The sequence below is a fragment of the Rhineura floridana genome, chromosome 4 (genome assembly GCF_030035675.1).
Source record: "Rhineura floridana isolate rRhiFlo1 chromosome 4, rRhiFlo1.hap2, whole genome shotgun sequence".
Taxonomy (NCBI): domain Eukaryota; kingdom Metazoa; phylum Chordata; class Lepidosauria; order Squamata; family Rhineuridae; genus Rhineura; species Rhineura floridana.
The window spans coordinates 189,909,033-189,931,929 of NC_084483.1; the positions used below are offsets into that span (position 1 = coordinate 189,909,033).

Sequence of the window (22,897 nt, forward strand, 5' to 3'; positions counted from 1 at the left end):
GGGATGATGGGAGTTGTAGTTCAGCAACATCTGGAGAGCCAAAGGTTCCCTACACCAGGTTTATCCCCACTGCTGCTCCCAGCCATTAAAAGTTGTGCACCTATACTTTAGGCTTGTGGAACAGAGAGCAAAACTGCACAGGGATGCAGGAAACATGAAGTCACACTTCCCAACATTTCTACTTTCAGTTAAAAGCAGCTGTGGGGATTCTGATTTGACCAGAGGATTCACAGTGGAGGAGAGGGGAGTTTAACCCTTTCCCCTCGTGTCATTTCCCCAGTCTAAATGGCTTCCTCTGCCATTTCTATTTCTCTGTTGGAGGTAACATATATATACTTGCTTTACATGACTGTATTTTCCCTCTTCCCCCAACAAAGGCTAGTTGTAGCTTCAGGAGCAATTTAGACTGGGAAAATGCATTGGGGGGAGTGTTAACCCCCCCCACGTGCCAGTGCTTCCTCTGATCAGATTCGGAAACCCACTGCAGTTGCTTTTTAACAGAAAACAGAAACGTCAGGAGGTCTGACAATGGATAAACCATGAAGTTGGGATCTGAGCTTCACTGTCAATTGAGGTACTTGGCCTTTGTTTTTCCATTGTGAACATCCTTGACTTGGTAACTGTCCAAACAAAACAGCCTCTCCCCCGCCCCTCCACACTCCCTTCTACAGTCTGAATCTTCACAAGCTTAACCGTATATTACTTTTCCAGACTTTGATAATAAGATAACTGCCCAGGGGACATGCTGCCAAAAGGACTGGAATCCATGAGTCATGCTTCTTTCAGCAATAAACACTCAAAGAAATGCCATGGGTGGATTAGACTAAAACTTAAGGAGGCCATAAAAATTAATGGGCTCTCCACTAATATAGTTTGGACCCAGACGGCAAGGAATAATAGATAAAGGATGTTTCCAAAGAAAAGACTTATAATAAAAAGAAAGAGGGGGAGTAAAATGGTGCATTTGCATGGTACGATGATTCAGATGTAATGGCAACCATGGTTTGTGTAGCAAAACCACAGTTCATTGTGATGCCTGAACCAATACCATCTGACAAATCATGGTTTGCAAGTGGCTATAAAAATTGGGTCTAAAACCATGATAATCATGATCAGACACTGGTTGACAAGCCGTAGGTTGGACAAACTGTGGTGTGGTGTGGTGTGACATCTGAACGGACAAATGCAAATGTATAAATCACTTGCTGACTACCATACCAGCTTCTCTCTGATTTCTGGTCATACAGTGAACACAGAAAAGTTGGAATCACTTACTATGGTGATGGGAAGAGATCATTAATTGGACATAACCTTTAACCTTGGGCTAAAGCTTGGCGGGGGGAGCTGCTGGGTATTTGGAGATTAGAAAAAATAGAGAGTTCTCTCTGGTCCGGAAGTCCTCAGGACAGGCTCTGTTTCTTGATTCACTTTGCTTGCTGCCCACTACTCTAGGCTGATATTCCCAGCATCCTGCAGGCTTACCATCTGTCTAGATTCTAGACTCTAGCACACTGTAAGAGAATACATATGCTTCACGTTTTTCACCATTTTATTAGGAACCATGAGGACTAGATTCCCAGTTCTTTTTTTTTCCAGTGGAGACTCCTAAGACTCTAATTTGTGAACTGCACCTAAAAATGCTGTATGTCACCCATTGTGACCTACATTACCTCCTTCCTTATTTCACACAATGAAGCCATCTAACACCTTAGGCTTAAACTGCTGGGTCAGGAAGGACCCACTGCTCCATGAACAGGGAACCTATGGCCCTCCCTGACCATTGGTCATGCTGGTTGGGGCTTATGGGCATTGGAGTCCAACAATTTATTGAGAGCCACACCTTGCCCATCCTTGCACTACTTGATCAAGGCCTGACCTAAGGTGCATCGCAACCACAGCACTACCAACATATAAACAGATAGTGTAAAATGAAGAAGTGGGTTCCCAAATGCATGTTTGTGCTAAATGTGGGACTGAAAAGGCTGAAGGCTACTGATCTAACAGATGTAAATTGCCAGTGCCACTTCCACAACTCTCATTAGCAACTCATTACATTGCTTAGTTTTTCTTAAAATCAGGAAGCATTCAGCCTGAACTTACTGCAACCAGTAGTGTAGTGGCAAATTCAGAAGTGCAGGGTCCCTTCATGTTAGTCATAGCCATGCTCCCTCCCTATTTTTTTTTGCTGCAGAGTTGAAAATGAGATCCTTGTTAATGCCTAGGAACCAATAAGCATGAAAGAGGAGAGTGTTAGCTACTGAGAAGAGTCTCCTCAGTGTTTGACTCACCTCCTTTCACTCTGGTTGGCTCCAATCAGCAGGAAAGGACAAGGAAGCATGCTAGAAGACTCTTCTCGGTGGTTAATGCACTCCCCTTTCACACTAATTGGCTCGTAGGATGCTGGGACCCTGCTCCCAAAAAAGCAAAGGGTCTAAGACCCTCTGAGACCCCCCATGACTACACCCCTGGTTGCAACATGAGATCCCTGGGCACCGCAACCATTAGAAAAGGAACAGAACTGATGATGAACCCACAAACAGCATCAACCCGAGCCTCAAAGAAGGAACAAACATACCTGATAAATGGCTTCATCACAGGCATTCTGCAGACCCAAGTTCACCATTGTGTTCTGAAGCGTTCGACCCATGTAGAATTCCAAAGACAGGTAGTAAATACGCTAGGAAAGTAGTAGAAAAGAGCTATTAGATTTTATACGCAGTGAAGAGATTCCTACCCTGATTCATACGCTGCTAATGAAGTAAGTTGCAACACTGAAATTTATTTAATACATCACATCCCACCTTTATGCCAAGCTCAAGCCAGCATACATAGTTCTCCCTCTCCTCAATTTACCATCACAACAACCCTGTGAGGTTGGTTGGGTGAAGTAGGTTAGAGTGACCGGCACCTAGACAGCTTCAAAGCTCAATGGGGATTTAAACTGGATCTTCCCAACCCTAGTCCAACACTCTAACCACTACACCACAACACACCACACTAGCTCCATAGTAATATTAATAATAACAGTAACAGTGACAGGGATAATACTACTGGTCCAAATAAATTCTAGTGGTCAGGGCAAAGCTGCTGTGTTTTGTGCAATTCCACAAAAGCGCTGCAGACACACAGAATTGGAGCATAGGTTTCAGCAGTATGGGCCATCTTAGTTTTCATTTTTAAAAAGCAAGTTTCTAGACCTTATGAATGCCAATATAGGCTTGACAGCATGAATAATGTATAGTAAAATTCTAGAGGACAAAATAAAGTTTCCAGCTGTCAGGAGACAGAGCTTTTTGGTAGAGCATCTGCTTTGCATGCAGAAGGTCTAAGGTTAAATCCCTGGCACATCGCTAGATAAGGCTGGGAATGTCCCATGCCTGGAACCTTGGAGAGTTGCTGCCGGTTAGTGTCAACAATACTTAACTAAATGAACCAATGTTCTGGCTTGGTGTAAGTCAGTTTCCTGTGTTCCTAGCTTTGAATACCAGCTTTGATCCGCATTCCCTGTGTTTGGCACAACAGAATAAATTACACAAAACAAAGGGAAATCTGCAGAATGGTTTAGCAGTTAAGAGCGTTGGACTAGGGGTAGATGGGTTCAAATCTATACACAGACTTGAGTCTGCAGATGACTTGAGCAACTAACTCTCTTTGTCTGATGTACTTCACAGCACTGTTGTGTGAACACAAAATGTGTGTGTGCGTGTGTCCTCCTTGGAGGATAGGCAGGATAAAAATGTAAGAATGAAATATGCACAGTTTTACGTAAACTGGAGAATTCTGCCTTTCTTAATGCAGAATTTGGTTTAGTTAAATAAAATACAAAGCCTTGAATCAGGGCTGTTTTTTCACTCACTGGCAATGTAGTTCTGTTCCTTGTGGCAGTGCCAACTGCACCAGATGGCAACGGGTGACTGGCCGAGTAATCCAGAGGTCAGTATAGAATGTGTGTAAGATCAGACGGATCTTCCCAGACAGGAAACACTGTCAGAGGAGTTGCCAGAGCTCCAGATTTTCACCTATCAGCCTCACTTTAGCACCAAGAGTCTCCATACAGAAGTAAGAAAGAAAAGCACAAAGAGGCTCATGGGAGAAAAAAAATTCTCCTCCCTTTGCAACACTATAAAGAGGCAGAGTTCTTTATTCCCGGAAGGGTCCTTTTGATGGGAGGGAAATTTGGCTCTAAGCTTAAGCAGTTACAAAAAACCTTCAGGATCCTGGGTAACAGAATTGGTGTTTCTGGCACTTAAAATTCCGACAGCCTCATCCATTCATTTTAACGGATATTTTAGGAGAATCATAGATTCACAGAGTTGGAAGGGGCCTATAAGGCCATCAAGTCCAACCCTCTGTTCAATGCAGTCCTTGGAGGATGAGGATATACATGACTAAGCCCAAATCCCATTTTGGGAAAAATCAATAGAACCAGATCACTTAAGCAATTCTGAAATATTTATTAGCTTTCAACAAAGGTGAATTGGGGGGCGGGGGAGGAAGGAATTGGGAAGGAGCCGGAAAGTAAAAATACTTTGTAGTTGTTCATTAACCATCACTCAGAAGCGCTTTCTGATGACCATATCATTAACCTTGAATGACATTGATGTGTGTTTGGTGCAAGTTACACTGGCCATTATCTCACTTCAAAAGGAATGCAGTGTTGGCTCACACTGTTGATCTGGTCTCTTGCTTCATCCCTCCTCCCATTTCCAAGACGCAGGCTGCAATCCATGTTTATCTGGGAGTAAGCCCCACTGAAAACAGAGAGACTAACTTCTGAGTAAATGTGTATGGAATTGCAGTGGATAAATCAGGGCCGGCCCTACCATTAGGCAACAGTTACCATGCCATGAAGGACAGACCAATCAACAGCAATTAGCCAGGACTACTAAACAGAGCAACCATATTGGAAAGCAGTATATCTCAGAATACTAGTTTCTCTGGGTAAACTAGGGGGAAAGGTCTGTGACCCTCATGCCCTGCTTGCAGGCTACTCAGAGGTATCCGATTGACTATTGCTAGAAATAAGATGCTAGACTAGATGGACTCTGGATTTGATCTATCTGGGCTCTTCTTATGTTCTTATGACCAGTTGACACATGCTTTTGTTGTGAGACATGCCAGTCAACCTTGTAATTTGTACAAACACAACTGCTCCCAGGTCAGGTTGAGGAACATTTTTCAGGGCCATACTCCCTCCTGGGCAACTTTCAGGGGCCACATACCAGTGGTGGGTGTGGCCAGACACACATCATGTGACCCAGGTGTGTTGTGGCCTGGATAGATACCTAAGGGCCAGACAGAAATGCCTGGAGGGCCGCCTGACAGAAGCTGGGTTGCAGACGTGGGAGGCTAGGAGAGGCAACAGCAGAACAGAGTGTGTACTTGGTTAGCTTCCTGTGCCGAGTCTGACTCGGTATAAAGCAGCTTGTTTTGTTAAGTGGAGAAAGCTGCGGGCAAACTGCAGGAGGTAGTTAGGACAAATCTCCCAAATATATCCCAATGAGATCCTACCCTAACACTTACTTGGATACCCTAGTTGAGAAAGTACTGCACAGCGGAGGCAGTAGCAAATGCAAGAGGATGTATTTCTCCCTCGCAGTTTAGGTGCCATCATCACAAAACAAACAAATGAATCATCATGATGACCATGTTTGTTGGCTCTTAAGATACACTAAGCACCAGCAGACCATCTTTGAAATAACAGGAGGCTCCAGAGACAAAAGAAGATTTAGGACTATGACAGCCAGGTCTAGTATGACTCAGGTCAGGAAATAAATATGCAGCCAATCACCAAAGTGAACACTTTGAGACTTTGTGGCACATGGAAAGCCTCCTTGAGAAATTGCAGCGTAAGAGGCTAAAAAAAAATGATCTGACCACAACAGCCACAATCCACTCGTTCTGCAGCAATGCTATTGATTTTGATAGGACTATTTTGAAGTAAGTGGATTGTGGTTTGCAGACGGTAAGAAGAGCCCTGTTGGATCAGACCAAAGGTTCAGTTACTGCAGCATCCTGTTTTCCTCTAGAGGACAATGAGATGCCTCCGGGAAGTCCACAAATGGATCCAGAGTTAACATCTGGACATCACTGCAAGGAGACAAATCATCCTCTTGCTCCAAGGCTGGAATTTGGCCCAATTGCCCTCTGTTCCAAAGCATCAACATCTGCACTGTTGCACAGGGATTCCCTCCCCACAGAAGTGTACCTGGCACTTTCACTGTACAGTTTTCAGCAAATGCTTCACCCTGGCCCTTGACACATGAGATGTAGGTTTTAAGTACTCACCCAACTCCTGAGATTGTAATTAGTTTTAATTGTTTAATATAGACTTTTAAACTGTTGTAACCTGCCCTGGGACCTGCTGGTGAAGGGCAGGTAATATATACAACAATAAAAGTAGTAATAATAACCCCTCTGCAGTACAACTGTACTAAACAGTAGACTTTTTTGGGGGGGAGGGGGGAACAGAGGGATGTGGATTTGGCAGGGTGGCCAACGACCTCTTGGGTTTCTCATGCAGGCTGACACTGTTGCATCAGAGCACAGCAGTATGGAGGTTTCAGAGCTTTTAAAGATAAGCTGGGCCTGAGCTTCATGCACCAGCTGCCACCACCCCCATCCCCGGGCCCTGTCCCCCAATCTTGGCACAAACTGACAGTTGGCTGAACTAGCCACCCAAGTGTGTTGCAGTGGTACAAGCCTTTGCTTGCACTGCCGTGTGGGCCGAAATAGCACCCAGAACAAAGGAAGGCACCGAAGAAATAGCTAAACAAAAAAAAAATGTATATACTGATTCACAACTGGGTAACATAAAAGGTGGGCACGACATGCTTCTTATGGAAAGTGATATCGCAACAGAAGCAAAAGCTGCTGTAAAGATTTATATTACTAAGACGGAGTCGAATTCAACAGTCAGTAGCTAGGATCCAAAGAACTGTGCAATCAGTTGTCTGTGTTCATGGGATTGTGTTTCCTGAATAACAACCCCCCAGCACACCCTTGTGTGCAATGCTGTATGGCAAGGTCGGGAACCTTTTTCAGCCCAGGGGCCACATTTGCTTCTAGGCAACCTTCCAGGGGCCACATGCCAGTGGTGGGCAGGCTCAGAGACAAAAGCGGGCAGAGCAATCAGCCTTATTTGCAACCACATCACACTGGTTGATTCATGTTCAGCTTGTGAGTCTGCAATCCTGAGACCCTTTTCACATGTACTGCTGCACGGCCAGGTATCCTCATCTTATCCCTGCTCGTCATTGATTTATTTACTTTTGCCTACATGCAGGAATTTGTATTTATCTTTGTTGAATTTCATTTTGTGAATTTCAGCAGTTTTCCATTCTGTCAAAATCATTTTGAATTTTATTCTTGTCTTCTGAGGGGTTAGCTATACTGGAAATCTATGGAGCAATAAAGCACAAACCAAATGGTACAGGAGCAGGAGTTAAGACCACAAAAACCAGGAATGGGGGACCTGTGGCCCTCCAGAGCTTCCTGGACTACAGCTCCCATCATCCCACACAATTGGCTGCACTGGCTGAGACTGATGGGAGTTGGAGTCCACCAGCATCTGGAGGGTTGCAGATTCCTCACCATTAATATAAATGATATAATACATTGCAAATATTATAAAATCAAAGCCTGCAATTCATTTGGGCTTTTAGGCCTGACGTGACCACAAGACGACTGTTACTCATTGCAACACGTCTTATTAAAGTCTTTGGACATAAGTCAATTTCATTAAACCTATACTTTTTTTTTATATGTACATTTATTTTCCCTGGAGCATTTTTACAAACTTTGAGGGGGGAAATGGCATTGCAACTATAACCTATAACTAGGTTGAGCTACAGTATTGGCAATTTATATACATTGCATTCTCTTCAGTGGAGGTATTTATGTACTTTCACTTTGAATATGTTGCTGTTCAAATATCTTTACTGTTTATTGACTCATATGTGGGTGACATTTCTCACATTTTTAACAGATATTTGTGGGAGACTCAAGGCTGGCTGCTGAAATTTGGATATTATGAACGTCTGAAGAAGCACTGAAACAGTCTAACAATACGGAATAACTGTTATCTGTACATTACTGTATAATTTTCCATTGCCAGTCATCACTGTATATTCTTTCATGTTACTATATTCACAGTGGCAGCATTTTGCATTGTTATATATTGTTGTTTCAGGTCCCATATTCTGGGCCTCTCAATATAAACATTAATTCTGTTATTCACAGTCATTGTGCTTGCCTTTATTATTTTGCTAGTTTTCATTTCAGCTGCATGCCACAGTGTTGTCCATTTTCCTTTGCAATTTTGGGTAGTGACTTTTTCTGTGCATTTTATGATTGCAACTATAATGACGGCACCTTGTACTTAAATGAATCTCTGAGAAGTGAAAGGAGTGTTTGATTGCAAATTGCTGGAAACAAAGCAAGGTGAACTTCCTTGTCCAAGGTGAAAGAGCCTGAGTGAAAGAGTAGAAAGATGAAGATGAGTCATCATCCGCTTGAATAGAGCGCCAGGTTCAGGGGAACAGAAGGAATTAAAGGCTTGTTCCTGCTTCAGTGAATTTGAACCTAGCTTTGTGGTTGATCTAAATGGTACTAAAAGCTCCTTTTTGGGGGGAAACAGAATATTATTAACCCACATTATTCTTTCAACCATACCAAAGCCAGCAGCTGCTAAACATCCACAACTAAACATCTGCAATTATCACAAGCTGTGTTATAATCCTTAGCCAAGGGAACAGTAGCTTTCAGTCATCAAATGCCTGGGTGGACAGGAATGTTTTAAAATCCCCCCTGAATGTTAATAAAGAGGGAGGGCATTTCACAAATGGAGAACCACCACTGAGAAGCACCACCAACAGGGCCTCCCCTGCCAATCATATGGCCTGAGATAGCTGATACTGGGGGAGTCACTCTTTAAAGAGACCTTGGACCCATCTACACAATATATCTAAAAAGTATCATACCACTTTAAACAGTTATGCCTTCCCCCAAAGAATCCTGGGAACTGTGGTTTGTTAAGGGTGGTAAGAGTTGTTAGGAGACCAGAAAAGACAATAATGCTGGGAAAAACAGAAGGGAGTAGAAGAAGAGGAAGGCCAAACAAGAGATAGATTGATTCCATAAAGGAAGCCACAGGCCTGAACTTACAAGATCTAGGTCAGCCTTTCCCAACCTTGGGTCCCCAGATGTTGCTGGATTACAATTTCCATCATTCCTGACTATTGGCCATGCTGGCTGGGGCTGATGGGAGTTGTAGTCCAACAACATTTGGGGACCCAAAGGTTGGGAAAAGCTGATCTGGGTGGTTCATGACAGATGCTGTTGGAAGTCGCTGATTCATAGAGTCACCATAAGTCGAAATATACTTGAAGGCCCATAACAACAATTCCCCTCACAGAGCTACAATTCCCAGAGTGGTTTAACAACCAATCCCTCTTCCCAGAGAACTATGGCTTAGCATGGCTTAGCTGAAACATCATTGCAGGCCAAATGGGGAGACCTGAAGGGCCCAATTAGGTCAGTGGGCCAGAGGTTCCCCACTGCTGATGTAGAAGTTATTGAGTTCCCCCAAAAGAAACAGAGATAGTATTAAATGCTCTTTCATGCAGGTGTGGAGAACCTTTGGCTCTCCAGATATTGCTGAACTACAACTTCCATCAGTCCCAGCAAGCATAGCCAGTGGCTAGGAATGATGGGAGCTGTAGTTCAGCAACTTCTGGAGGGCCAAAGGTTCCCCACAGTTGCTGTAATGCTTGCTAGACTTGAAATGCAAGGAGATAACGTCAAAACAAGAATGGCCGGGGAAATCATGGGATGCTCTTTTATTAGTCAAACTGATAATAGAATCATAGAATCAAATAAATAGAATAGTAGAGTTGGAAGGGGCCTACAAGGTAATCACATTCTGTAAATCTTCAAATACATTCGATTGTGTTAATAAAATATGGAGTCCAGTAGTTGTTTTTATAAATAACTCTTTGCCACTGGGTTAGGGCCAATTTGAATGGTTCAACCTCATATCTATTGTATGTTTCAACTTCTGAATGTTTTGATACTTGCATCAAATACTTAACTGGGGGTGGAAAGGCTCTTAGGATCAAGTATTTCCAGTTAAAGGATCTCAAGTTGCAGGGCTAAGAGACACTTCTGCCCAAGACCTTGGAGATCTTTATCAGCGGACCACACCAAGCTAAGAAGGGCCCATTGCTCTGACTCAGTAGAAGGCAGATCCTCGCAAGTTTTTATCCTACTTAAAGATATAAACACTAGTATGTGCACATGCTCCCCACGTCTGAACAGTGAGATGTTTCAGGAGTACAACACTCATTCATTTCCTTGGAATTAGATCACTCGGGGCATACGGCATTTCCCCCCTGATATATATTATATTTACACATACATACAGGTTACCATGTCCTAGCTTGGCTCAAGGGTCCAAGGGGAGGCTGGGTTGAAGCAGTGACAATCATTGAAAGGGCAGGGTCATGTTCAGAAGAGCAGAGTCACATCCAACAGAGTAGTGGTTCCCAAACTTTTCCTCCCATGGACCACTTGAAAATTACTGAGGGTCTTGGTAAACCACTTAACAATTTCTTTCTGCCTGTTTAGCAATTGTAATGGCAAACAGCTGAAAATGCTGTGGTTTTTAATTACATTTTTATTGCTTCTTGTGTTTCTTATATTGCATTTTATTACAATAGAATTCAAATTGAAAGTATTCTTCACATACATGCTGCAGACCACCTGAATGAAGCTCATCGACCACAGTTTAGGACCCCTGCAATAGAGCAAAGTCAAGTCCAATAGAGAAGAGTCAAGGCAGGCTATGTGCAATCACAACAGACAAGGCAAGGCATGGTCTGTCAGGACCCTGGACAGCTCACTATGGAAGATACTAGCAGGAACTCTCCCAAAGAGAGTTGTTGTCTTAGCAGCATGCTGAGGCCTTCAGAAGGCTGGGTCTGCTGTTAATCCTACCCCCTCTGAGTAGCTGTCTGTTTGTTAAAGCACCATTGCCTGGTTGTGCAGCCACTGGCTCCTATGGTATGGGGCAGAAGGACTGAATTGTGGTGTTTCCCTCTGAGTCTGCATCCTCTGGACTGGACAGTCCTGGAGCTGGGGACAGCAGCTGCTCAGACAATGCATCCTCCCATTCTGAGGCTTTCTCTGAGCCAGAGGGGAGCCTGAGGCCAGAGAACATGACACAGGCTAAGCATAACTGAAGGCCCACTGCATGAACACTCCAATAGATCATGTTCCTCCATTAGGTTTCTACCAGGGGTGGGGGAAGGTAGCCAGGTCCTTCAGAGGTCCTGCGATTCTGACCCTTTTCTCAGACTGTCTCCTAAAACTAAGCTTGCAGCTTCCTCGCAAAAGACCAAATGCTTCATAAATAAATCTCCTTAACAAACATAAGAGTACTTGATCACTACTTTACCTAGCAAAGCCAGACCTGTTTGGCAGATTTGACCACTTCAGTTAAGAGTGGGGAACCTGTGGCTTGCTAGATGTTGCTAGGCTACAACTCCCATGATTCCTGACCATTGGCCATGCTGCCTGGGGCTGATGGGAACATCTGGAGAGCCCCAGGTTCCCCACGTCTAACCCAAACAGTTCTTCCATGGTCCCCGCCCTACAACTTTAGACACACTGAGCTGGAAGCGATCTTTCAGAAGACATCCAGACCAAAGCCCAAGTCTCATCATGGTAACAGAGGAGACAATCTGTGCTCTTGGAAACTTTCCAGCTCATTTGTCTTTAAATAGATTAGTTTCATTAATCTGAGAACTACAGGGCTTTCTTCACCACGTACTTCACGGTATATTTCCTTGTGCTCTGACACTTCTATAGTATGTTTGGGAATGCAAAGTGGTTGGGCACATTCACTTCTTAACCTTTTATCCTGGCAATACTCCTGCAAAAGGAATGATGGTGCATATTTGTTCACTTGCAACAAGCAGCCACCAACTCCAAAAATACACTGTTCCACTGAATCCCTGCAGATAACGTAAGTACCTCTCTAATATTATCAGAAAGGAGAGAAAGGAATTTTCCACTAGCTGACTCTTCTCTACTGGGAAAGCTGCAGGAGGAATTGTTCCTGAAACATGATCTTTTTCTTGACATGCATCACACACTTCCACATTTCCTGATTTTTGCAACATGACTCTTCTGTTTTGATAAGCTGAATGAAGAATCTGGGACAGGAGTTGGGAACCCATGACCCTCCAGATGTCAGACACCTTCTATCATCCCTGACCGCTGTCCGTGCTGTCCAGAACTGCTAGAAAATGGAGCCCAACAACATCTGGAGGGTCACAGGTTCTCCAGCCCTAGCCTCTCAACAACAAATTAAGTACAATACACATTTTAAAACTGTTTCTTGCTAAAGGTGAAGTTACACATGTATGTTTCATCCCCTTTTTTATTTTTATTATTATTTAAAATATTCATATCCCACCTTCTCCCTCAAAATGGTTGCCCATTAGCTACTGGGCCAAGTACAAGGTTCTGGTTTTGGTGTACAAAGCCTTATACAGCTTGGGACCAGGATACCTGAAAGACCATCTTACCCCTTATATGCCCAGTCAATCACTGTGCTCTGATAGGAAGCGGACCTTTGGAATTCCCTTAAATATTAGACAGGTGCCATCTCTGTTATCTTTTCAGCGCCTACTGAAGACCTTCTTCTTTCAACAAGCTTCTAAGTAGAGACCTTATCCCAGTCTGCGTTGGAATAGCTTTTTAAGATGTTTTAAAGGTTTTTTTAAAAGATATTTTAAAATATGTTTTGTTTTAATATATTTTAAAGTCTGTTTTTAATATGTTTTAGAGTGTTTTTAGTGTTTTTGTTTTTGCTCTGGGCTCCTGCTGGGAAAAAGGGCAGGACATAAATTTTAATAATCACAATCGCAATCAGAAGAAGAAGAAGAAGAAGAAATCAAGTGAAGGAGCCCAGGGCTCCTTCTGGGAGGAGGGGTGGGAAATAAATTTAAATAACAACAACATGATGATGCATATGGTGGATTGAATATCAGACTAGGACTGCAGAGGACTTGGTTCAAATTCCCACTCAGCCATGAAGCTCATTAGGTGACCTTGTGCCAATCTGACAGCTTAGCCTATCCAATGTGAGGATAAAACAGAAGTGGGGCAGAAGCAAGTACACTGCCTTGAGCTTCTTGGAAGGGTGGGATTAAAATGTAATACATTAATACACAGCCAGAACGGTTGAAACAAAACAGAGGGGCTTTCATGCGCTATGCACCATGTTGTCACAAGGATCAGCCTCCACCACAAGGCTCGTCCCTGCACACTATAAACTATAACCCTTTCCAGGAACGACTGGTGACACCTGAAAACAAAATGTGCCGCAGGGGCCAATCTCTGCCAGGGGCTAGTGCCCACTAAACCAACTGGAGGCTTCTGGAAGTCTCCACACGGTGGTCATATTGTGAGGAGGAGGGTTGTGGTGTAATATCAAATGATGGATACACTTGTATGAATCGGCTTATGTGTCTTCTCCTTCTTAAGAAAAGCCCTGCTAGATCAGAACAGAGGTCTATGTTAGGAATGGGAACCTTGGGCCCAGGGGCCAAATGTGCCCCCCCAACCAATCAGGCCCTCGGTATGCTCTCTTTCCAGCCACACCCCTCCCTCACTGGCCCTGCTTCAAAAGGTGGATGTTTTTGCCTAGCTGGAATTTGCCCTTGCACTCTCTTGTATTACAAGCCTCCCAACCAGCCTTGTTAAGTAGAGGCCTTTCCCAGTCTGCAGCTGTGTTAGAATTGTTTTAGATGTTTCAATTGTTTTGCTGTTTGTGCAGTTGCTGCCCTGGGCTCCTTTGAGAAGAAGGGCTGAATATTAAATAAATAAATGAAGCCTCTGATTGTCTGGAGGACAGAAAGGTCTACGTGTAGGAACTCGCCTGCGGCAGAAAGGTAAAATTCACATTCGTTGCTTTGCCCATTTTTTGCCTCTGGCCTTGCCAACTACTGGCATGTGGCCCTCAGAAAGTTGTCCCAAAGGAAATGCGGCCCTCAGTCTGAAAAAGGCTCCCTACCCCTGCCTATCTAATCCAGCATCCTGTTTCCCACAGTAGCCAACCAGATGCCTCTAGGAAGCCCATAAGCAGGACATGAGGCTCATTGCACTCTCTGGCTATCATAACCCAGCAACTGGTGTTGAGAGGCACGTTGCTTCTGATCCTGGAGGCGGTATACATTGTTCTTGTCTTGCATCCTTTCTACCTGTCTTCTTATTTTTTACATTACTTTTAACCTGCCCTTCTCCCAAGGAACTTAGGATGCTGCATACACACACCCATCCTGTTGTATCCTCACAACAACCCTATAAAGCAGATTAGGCTGAAAGAGAATGAATGACCAATCTATACCAATGGTCATACACCCTCAGAATACCTCTCCCTTTCCAAAAGCACCAGAGAAGCATAAATGTGATCGATATTAAGCATTTAAAAACAACTGCAGAATACAAGGGGTCTTTCATTTCTTAAGCAAGCGTGTGTTTCCTGCTATAGGAAATCTCAGTATTGAGTTTACACACGGCCAGTATCTGCTGAAGAGGGCAATGAACTGATGGGTTTCCTGAACAGAATGCTGGACTAGATAGAGCTTGTCTCTCCTCCAGCAGCGCCTGCCTTATGTTTTTATAAAAAGGCAGCTGGATAATGGAACCTGGACTGATGTAAAGCTTTCTTGGCAATGCATGCTTGTGTGCTTGCACAGTTCCAGTTTCTTAGTGCATGTTGTTGATGATTTGAAGCAGCATTCTAAGGAGAACACTCAGTTAACACAGGACACTAATTCACCCGCCAATTGGGAGTCACCATGGCCAGAGCTGATGTCAGCTCTAAGGGGGACCCCAGCCTAGAGCCCACGAGTGGGGATCCTCCATGTTGGCAGGCAGTCTCTCCTCCTATTTATTTTTGCTGTATGCAAGGGACAGGTGGGACCTACCAGAGGAGGAGGATGATAGCAGTGGTGCTATTACAGCAGGGCATTTTCTGGAGCACCACAAAAGGGGTTGCAGGGCAGTCGTGTCAGCAGTTGCCCAGATGCTGTCTGCTGATGTTGGCTCTGACAATGGCCCTGTATGAACAGGGCCGGCCGTATGATTAGGCAGATTGAGGCACCGCCTCCGGCAGCAAATGCTGGAGGGCAGCAACAGCCTCCCAGCTTTTCTTGAGTCCCTGAGCCATTCCGTTCTGTTGCCATATGACCTGTTCTGGGGCCTCTAAAGTGCCCTGCTGCCTCAGGTGAGATGGAGGACTCTATCTTACCCCCAGTGTTGTTGTTGTTATTATTACATGTACCACCTTTCCTCCAAGGAGCTCAAGGTAGTGAACATGGTTCTCCCCCTCTCCATTTTTTCCTCACAACAGCCCTGTGACGTAAGTTAGACTGAGAGACAGCGACTGGTCCAAGGTTACCCAACGAGCTTCATGGCCGAGTCGCAATTTGAACCCTGGTCTCCCAGGTCCTAGTCCAACATGCTAAACTCTACACTACGCTGGCTCTTTACTGAAGAAACATCCAGCTGCCAGTCCATTTGGAATGGGGAGGAGGCGCCATCTTGTCCCTTGCCTCAGGCCGCCAAGTATTTTGGGCCAGTTTGCCCAAATGTAGAAACCGAGGGTGGACTTTTGAGTAGAGCCAGACATTCCCTTCTGCACACACGCTGTAGGGGAAGCCTAATAGTGGTGAGCAATGTGTGTCTGACAGAGAAACTCATTGGCCACTCCCTGCTGAGGAAGCCTGGGAGTCCTAGCAACATGGGAAGCTGCTTTACACTGAGTCAGACCACTGGGCCATCTAGCTCAGTATTGTCCACACTGTCCAGGATTTGAGGCAGGGCTGTCTCCAAGCCTTAACTTAAGGCGCTTGGGGACTGAACCTGTGGCCTTCTGCAAGTGAGGCAGTCACTCTTCCACTGAGCCGTATATTCCTGATATTTCAAACTACAATGACTTAACAAATCTGGCCTCTGTCTGCAAGCAGGGAGCGACAGCGGTGATGCCAGTTTCTGCAGTGACGTTTGCCAGATTGTGTCCAACGGCACAGCTAGGAAATCTGTCCAAGATGCCCGCGGACCAGCCTGTCACAGATCCTTCATGTACCTCAGACTGAAGGATTCATCCTTCCATCTGTTGGCTTGTTGTATTCACTCCCGCTGTGGGGAAAAAACGATGCCCTGAATTGTACTAGTGATGGGCAAACATGGAACACCCTCCACATAGTAGCAGATCTAAGATAATTTTTTCATGGAAAACTTGACAATGTATGTATACAAGAGGCAGATTCAAGCATATCATAGCACAGGAAGCTGCCTTATACCGAGTCAGACCATTGGTCCATCTAATTCAGTATTGTCTACACTGACTGGCAGCTGATCTCCAGGATTTCAGTCAGGGGTGCCTCCCAGTGCTACCTGGAGTTCCTGGGGACTGAACCTGGGGCTTTCTGCACGCAAAGGAGATGCTCAACCACTGAGCAATAGTCCTTTCCAAGGAGTGATAATGGTACCAAGGTACACTCCTAAAGCTGCCATCCTAATCCCACTTTCCTGGAAGTAAGCCGCATTTAATTCAACAGGGCTTACTTCTGAGTAGACATGGTTTGGACTGTGCTGTTACTCAGGAATTTTGCTGACTCATGAACCAGCCCCTAGACAGCAGTTTGACCTGTGCTCATTAGCAGATGATCATATATAGCAGGGTGGGGAACCTTTTTCGGTCTAAGGCCACATTCCCTTCTGGGTAACCTTCCAGGGGCCACATTTAAGTGGTGCGGTGCAGCCAGAGGAAAATGTGGGCAGAGCAACAAACATAAAATTGACCTTTGTCCAGTAGGCCAGTTTCTACACACACACGCACACACACACACCTCTCTATCCTGCGTCACACACAGAGAAAAACACACCTCTCTATCCCGGCAAGCAAGAGGCATCATCAGAATTCAAGGATATACTCAAGGAGGGTGTCAAACAGGGCTGGCGAGGGAATGGCCTGGTGAGATTGAGTGTGGCTCGGAGAGAGTCCCAAGGGCCAGGTAGAAAGACTTTGAGGGCCACACTTTGCCCCTGGGTCTGAAGTTCCCTACCCTGATATACGGCTCAATACCACAAAAAGCTTCCCTTGAAGATTTTTCAACTTCCATTAACAGGACAGAATCAGGTTAGGCTGCTCTGTTTTGTTATTTTCTTTCTGATCAGCTACTAACCCTAGATAAATTCTTCTGTGCAAACATCCCTGGGATCAAGATGTACGTGAACCACGCTCAAATGGAGCATTGCGAGAAAGCTGCAAAGGTTTCCATGACCACTTAGGACCCTGGGCTAGGTCAGTGTGCAGCAGGGAGGCATCAAGGTGAGAAGAGGCTTTGTAGCTGTTGCCCCCAGATAATTCCTCTTCCCCCTCCCACCAGCTGAGCTCTGCGCTACAAAAGCAAACAGATGGTGAATTAGCCTTCCTTAGAGATAGGCAACTGAAGGCCTTGGGACACTGCACCCCCCTGCTCTTTAACCCTTTTGGTGTGAACTTAAGCTGAGAGACATCAACAGAGCTGCTGCTACCTATCAACAAATGCTTGTATACTTGGTAGATCGGTCTGGTTGTCTCTGCTATATTTCAGTCTGCCAATAGTTAATAATATGATCCCCAAACGTTGGTTGTTTTGGTTTGTTTTTGGGTGTTTAAAAGGATCTTATCTAATTGCCCTGTGCAGCTTTAAAATGTGGGATTTTAATTGCATTTTTGTACTTATGTATGGTATTTTTATAACATTGTAAACAGCTTAGAAGCCATATATAAATTACCCTGATCCCCAGCGGCTGGAAGAGACCACTGTCTGAAACAGTGGAGAACTGCTGCCAGTCAGTGTAGACAATATTGAGCTAGGTGAACCAAGGGTCTAAGGGCTTCCAGGATGGATTCTTTTATCCACCAACACCTCAGCTTCCTGTATGGGTTCACCCCCCTCAACCAGGGGTAGTTTGCCTTTTGTTTGGCTTGAGGGCCACATTCAGCCTTGGCCAACCCTCCGGGGACCACATACCAGCTGTGGGAGCAGCCTAAAGAGGGTGTGGCCAATCCATCCTCATGCACACATACATCACACGCACCGAGTCCCTCTTACTCAGTTGATCCAGGAAGATGAGCCGTGGGGGGGATAATGACCTCCTCTCCGTTCATCAAATGAGAAATCTGACAACTAGGGAGGGGGCGATTTGCATCCCTATCAGGGCGCTGGGCTTCACCCAAGCCAGCACTGTGTCTACTATAATGTTTGTTTTTGCCAATCCTGCCAAAATTGGAGGAGTCTTGGTGGGGCCAGAAACATTTTCTTGGGGTGGGATCAAACCCCAAACTATCCCCGCCTCAAGCAGCAGATATTGGGTCCCATGAAAAAGCAGCACAGAGTTATTTAATATGTATTTCTACTGTCAGGTAAGGGGGGATGTGTGGGATTTTCTGCCTCAGGTGCCAAAATAACTTTGCTTGGCCTTGGGTATTAAGCAACTTGATGTGTGTGCATGCACGAGCGTGTGCCGTTTGCTAGCCTGCCTCAGGCAGCAAAGTATCTTAGATCAGCTTTGCCCATATTTCCAGGAGTGTCCTGACTGGGAATTTTATTCTTGTTCTTCTGGAATTGTCTGCTGCTGAAGGTAGATAGAGATCACTGTGGTGCTTGTGAAACAGTGAATTATGTTCTCATTAATGCAGCACTGGAGAAGGTACAGAAAAGGGCAATAAAAACTAACGGTGTGGAAAGACTGACATGAGCATAATTATTCTCTCTCAGAAAGCTGAAACTCGGGGTCACCTAACAAAACAAAATGGCTACCAAGTTCAGGACCAACGAAAGAATTACCTTCAGAGACTGCTTTAGAAAAAAGACGAGATACTGGTCACATCCACACATTTAAACCACTATTATATCACTTTAAATAGTCACAGCTTCTCCCAAAGAATCCTGGGAACTGTAGTTTGTGAAGGGTGCTACAAGTTGGTATTAGGAGGCCCTCTTCAGAGCTACCATTCCCAGCACCCTTTACAAACTACAGTTCCCAGGATTCTTTGGGGGAAGTCATGATTGTGAAAGTAGTATAAGAGTGATTTAAATGCGTGGTGCAGATATGATCAAAATTACAAAAAGACATATCAATCTATGGCAGGGAAGTTTTGTTTCAGACTGAGAAGTGGCATTGTATTTATATTTATGTTTTTAATGTGCTGGTAAGTTGTTTGGGGACCTTTGGGTAGCAAGTGATTAATAAGTATAATAAATAATAACAAAAGCATCAATAATAATGCCTTTGATTTCTGGATGCTGGGAACCAGCAAAAAAGAATTGCTAATCTTGATTATAGCCTGCTTGTGCATTTCCCAAGGGTGACACTGTTGCACTTAGTAGCTTTTGTGACCTTCAAGTGAATTCCCTCCATCACTGATGTGTTTGATCAACTCAAAGATGCTAGACTATGTGGACATTCTCATTTTTAACATCATTTGCATACTGCCCAATTAACAATATCCTTTGGGCAGTTAACCATAAAAGATAAAAGCCATAAAAAGATTCAAAGAGAGTTCTAAAAACAAACAAATTCAAACCAACCACGGCACAAAAGTACATGCATGCATGCAGACATAAAAGCCAGCAACAGCAAAACACACATTAACACAGAGCTAAAACACTGAAGATCTTAAAATGGACATAAAATGCCTGGGAAAATAAAAAAAGATATTCCCCTAGATCTGAAAAGATCATAACGCAGGCATCAGGTTAGACTCTCGGGGGAGGGCATTCTACAAATGGGGTGCCACCACTGAAAAGGCCCTGTCTCTGATAGACAACTATTCTACCATATTTGGGAAGGGCACTCTGAGAAGGGTCTCTGAAGAAGATATTAGGGTCTGGGTAGGTAAGCTGGCCCCAAGCTGCTCTTTGGGGTGATCCAGCAGGGCTGTTCTCTTGTTCCTCTGAAACATTTTCAGAGACTTCAAGGTCAAGCGCTTGATTTTTCACCTTGACTTCAAGGTCAAGTGCTTGGTTTTATTTCAGCACATTTGCTTTGTTACAGAATAAGCATTTGTAACTCAACTAAATCCACATGACCTCACAGTGCTTCCAAAGAAGGCCCACATCTCACACAACACCTACAGCATCTCTCTTTCTTAGAGCCAGCCCAACCAAAGAGGTAAATCAGGCAAATCAGGATGCCAGAATTCTAGGGGTGCCTGCTTCAGCTATGCTAATGTCTTAGAGTGAAAGCCACTGCCGGCACTAGAGAAGAGGACACATAGGCCTGGTTCATTCTTGGCAACAGCTCGTGGTTAGTGAAGAGAGCGCTTAACGCGAGCCCAGGTTCAGATGGCACGGCAAGCCAAAGCCATACAGACCTGGTTCACATGTCACGTGACAGCAGTGGCAGGGACCCTTCGGCCCTCCGGATGTTGTTGGACCCCAACTGCCATCAGCCCCAGCCATCATAGCTACTGGTGAAGGATGATGGGAGTTGTAGTCCAGTATCATCTGGAGGGCAACAGATTTCCCACCATGTTTTAAGTCAGGAGTGAGGAACTGGATCTGGCTAGAGGGCCACATCGTTATCTTCCCCATGGGCCAAATCTGAACAGTGCTACCCATCTTGTCAATCGCCTGATGTCAAAATGACAACAGGTGACCCTTATTTGCCCATATGGTTTGAAATCAAACGAAATAGGCAAATGTACAGTCCACAAAGTCCTCTGCGAGACCCAACAATCAGCTGATTGTCAGGTCTTGTGAAGCCCCATTGTGCAGGGCTTTGCTATTCTGTGGTCCCTCCAAACCCCTTTCAACTGAGCCAGGTCTTTACCTACCCCCCAGATCAGGTGTAAGGCAGGTGGGTGTGCATTATGTGCACATCCAGGTCAGAGCCTTTGCTATGGTTTATTAGCTGTGGTTTGTTGGCTAAAATGAGCCATGCTTGCTGTTGGCTTACCAATCTCAACTATGGTTTAGTGTTATGTGTAAACAAAGACAGAGTCAGTTTAGCAACTTGTGAGGGCTGGGTGATATCACCTACACAACCAACAGCCTTCTGATTGGTATTGATTGCTATGCACACATCCCTGCCATAAGCCAAGATGGCGGCAGAGGCTTCAGCCCCTTAGGGAAACCTCAGTTAAGGGTAGCACTTTGCGTGCAACTGCCTAACAGCCACTTTAGACTGCAGCTCACGGAATTTAATACCCCTCCAAACAAAAAAAGTCCCCTCCACATAGAAAAGTAGCATGGCAGCAAGAATAGCTGTAGCTTAGGCATCAGTCCTATACACACTTACCTAGAAATAAGTCCCATTGAACTTAATGGGGCTTACTTCTAAGCAGACATATATAGATTGCACTGTCACCTCTCTCCCTAACACGCTAGCTTTCTGTGTGTACCACTGCTATTGATTTTTCACATTCAATCATATAACCACCTGTCCGCACTATGAAGTAGTACAGCCCCCAAAGAAGCTTACCATCTTTATTAGAGCTAAAACTGGATTAGCTGTTGTTTACAGCGAAAGACTACAGCTCAGCAGTACAGCATCTCCTTTTCATGCAGAAGGTCCCTGGTTAAAATCCCAGCATCATAAGAACATAAGAGCCTGCTGGATCAGGCCAGTGGCCCATCTAGTCCAGCATCCTGTTCTCACAGTGGCCAACCAGGTGCCTGGGGGAAGCCCGCAAGCAGGACCCGAGTGAAAGAACACTCTCCCCTCCTGAGGCTTCCAGCAACTGGTTTTCAGAAGCATGCTGCCTCTGACTAGGGTGGCAGAGCACAGCCATCACAGCTAGTAGCCATTGATAGCCCTGTCCTCCATGAATTTGTCTAATCTTCTTTTAAAGCCATCCAAGCTGGTGGCCATTACTGCATCTTGTGGGAGCAAATTCCATAGTTTAACTATGCGCTGAGTAAAGAAGTACTTCCTTTTGTCTGTCCTGAATCTTCCAACATTCAGCTTCTTTGAATGTCCACGAGTTCTAGTATTATGAGAGAGGGAGAAGAACTTTTCTCTATCCACTTTCTCAATGCCATGTATAATTTTATACACTTCTATCATGTCTCCTCTGACCCGCCTTTTCTCTAAACTAAAAAGCCCCAAATGCTGCAACCTTTCCTCGTAAGGGAGTCGCTCCATCCCCTTGATCATTCTGGTTGCCCTCTTCTGAACCTTTTCCAACTCTATAATATCCTTTTTGAGATGAGGCGACCAGAACTGTACACAGTATTCCACATGCGGCCGCACCATAGATTTATACAACGGCATGATGATATCGGCTGTTTTATTTTCAATACCTTTCCTAATTATCGCTAGCATGGAATTTGCCTTTTTCACAGCTGCCGCACACTGGGTCGACATTTTCATCGTGCTGTCCACTACAACCCCGAGGTCTCTCTCCTGGTCGGTCACCGCCAGTTCAGACCCCATGAGCGTATATGTGAAATTAAGATTTTTGGCTCCAATATGCATAATTTTACACTTGTTTATATTGAATTGCATTTGCCATTTTTCTGCCCATTCACTCAGTTTAGAGAGGTCTTTTTGGAGCTCTTCGCAATCCCTTTTTGTTTTAACAACCCTGAACAATTTAGTGTCATCAGCAAACTTGGCCACTTCACTGCTCACTCCTAATTCTAGGTCATTAATGAACAAGTTGAAAAGTACAGGTCCCAATACCGATCCTTGAGGGACTCCACTTTCTACAGCCCTCCATTGGGAGAACTGTCCGTTTATTCCTACTCTCTGCTTTCTGCTTCTTAACCAATTCCTGATCCACAAGAGGACCTCTCCTCTTATTCCATGACTGCTAAGCTTCCTCAGAAGC

At 44.7% G+C, this 22,897-nt stretch overlaps 1 protein-coding gene across 1 annotated transcript in view; it reads right to left on the reverse strand.

The window, feature by feature from the left end:
- The window catches only part of PYGB (glycogen phosphorylase B), a 61,051-nt gene that overhangs the window by 34,955 nt on the left and 3,199 nt on the right, over nt 1–22,897 (reverse strand). Inside the window, exon 2 of the mRNA XM_061625620.1 lies at nt 2,576–2,677. Within this exon, the coding sequence (XP_061481604.1) occupies nt 2,576–2,677 (102 nt within the window). The remainder of the gene's footprint in view (nt 1–2,575; nt 2,678–22,897) is intronic.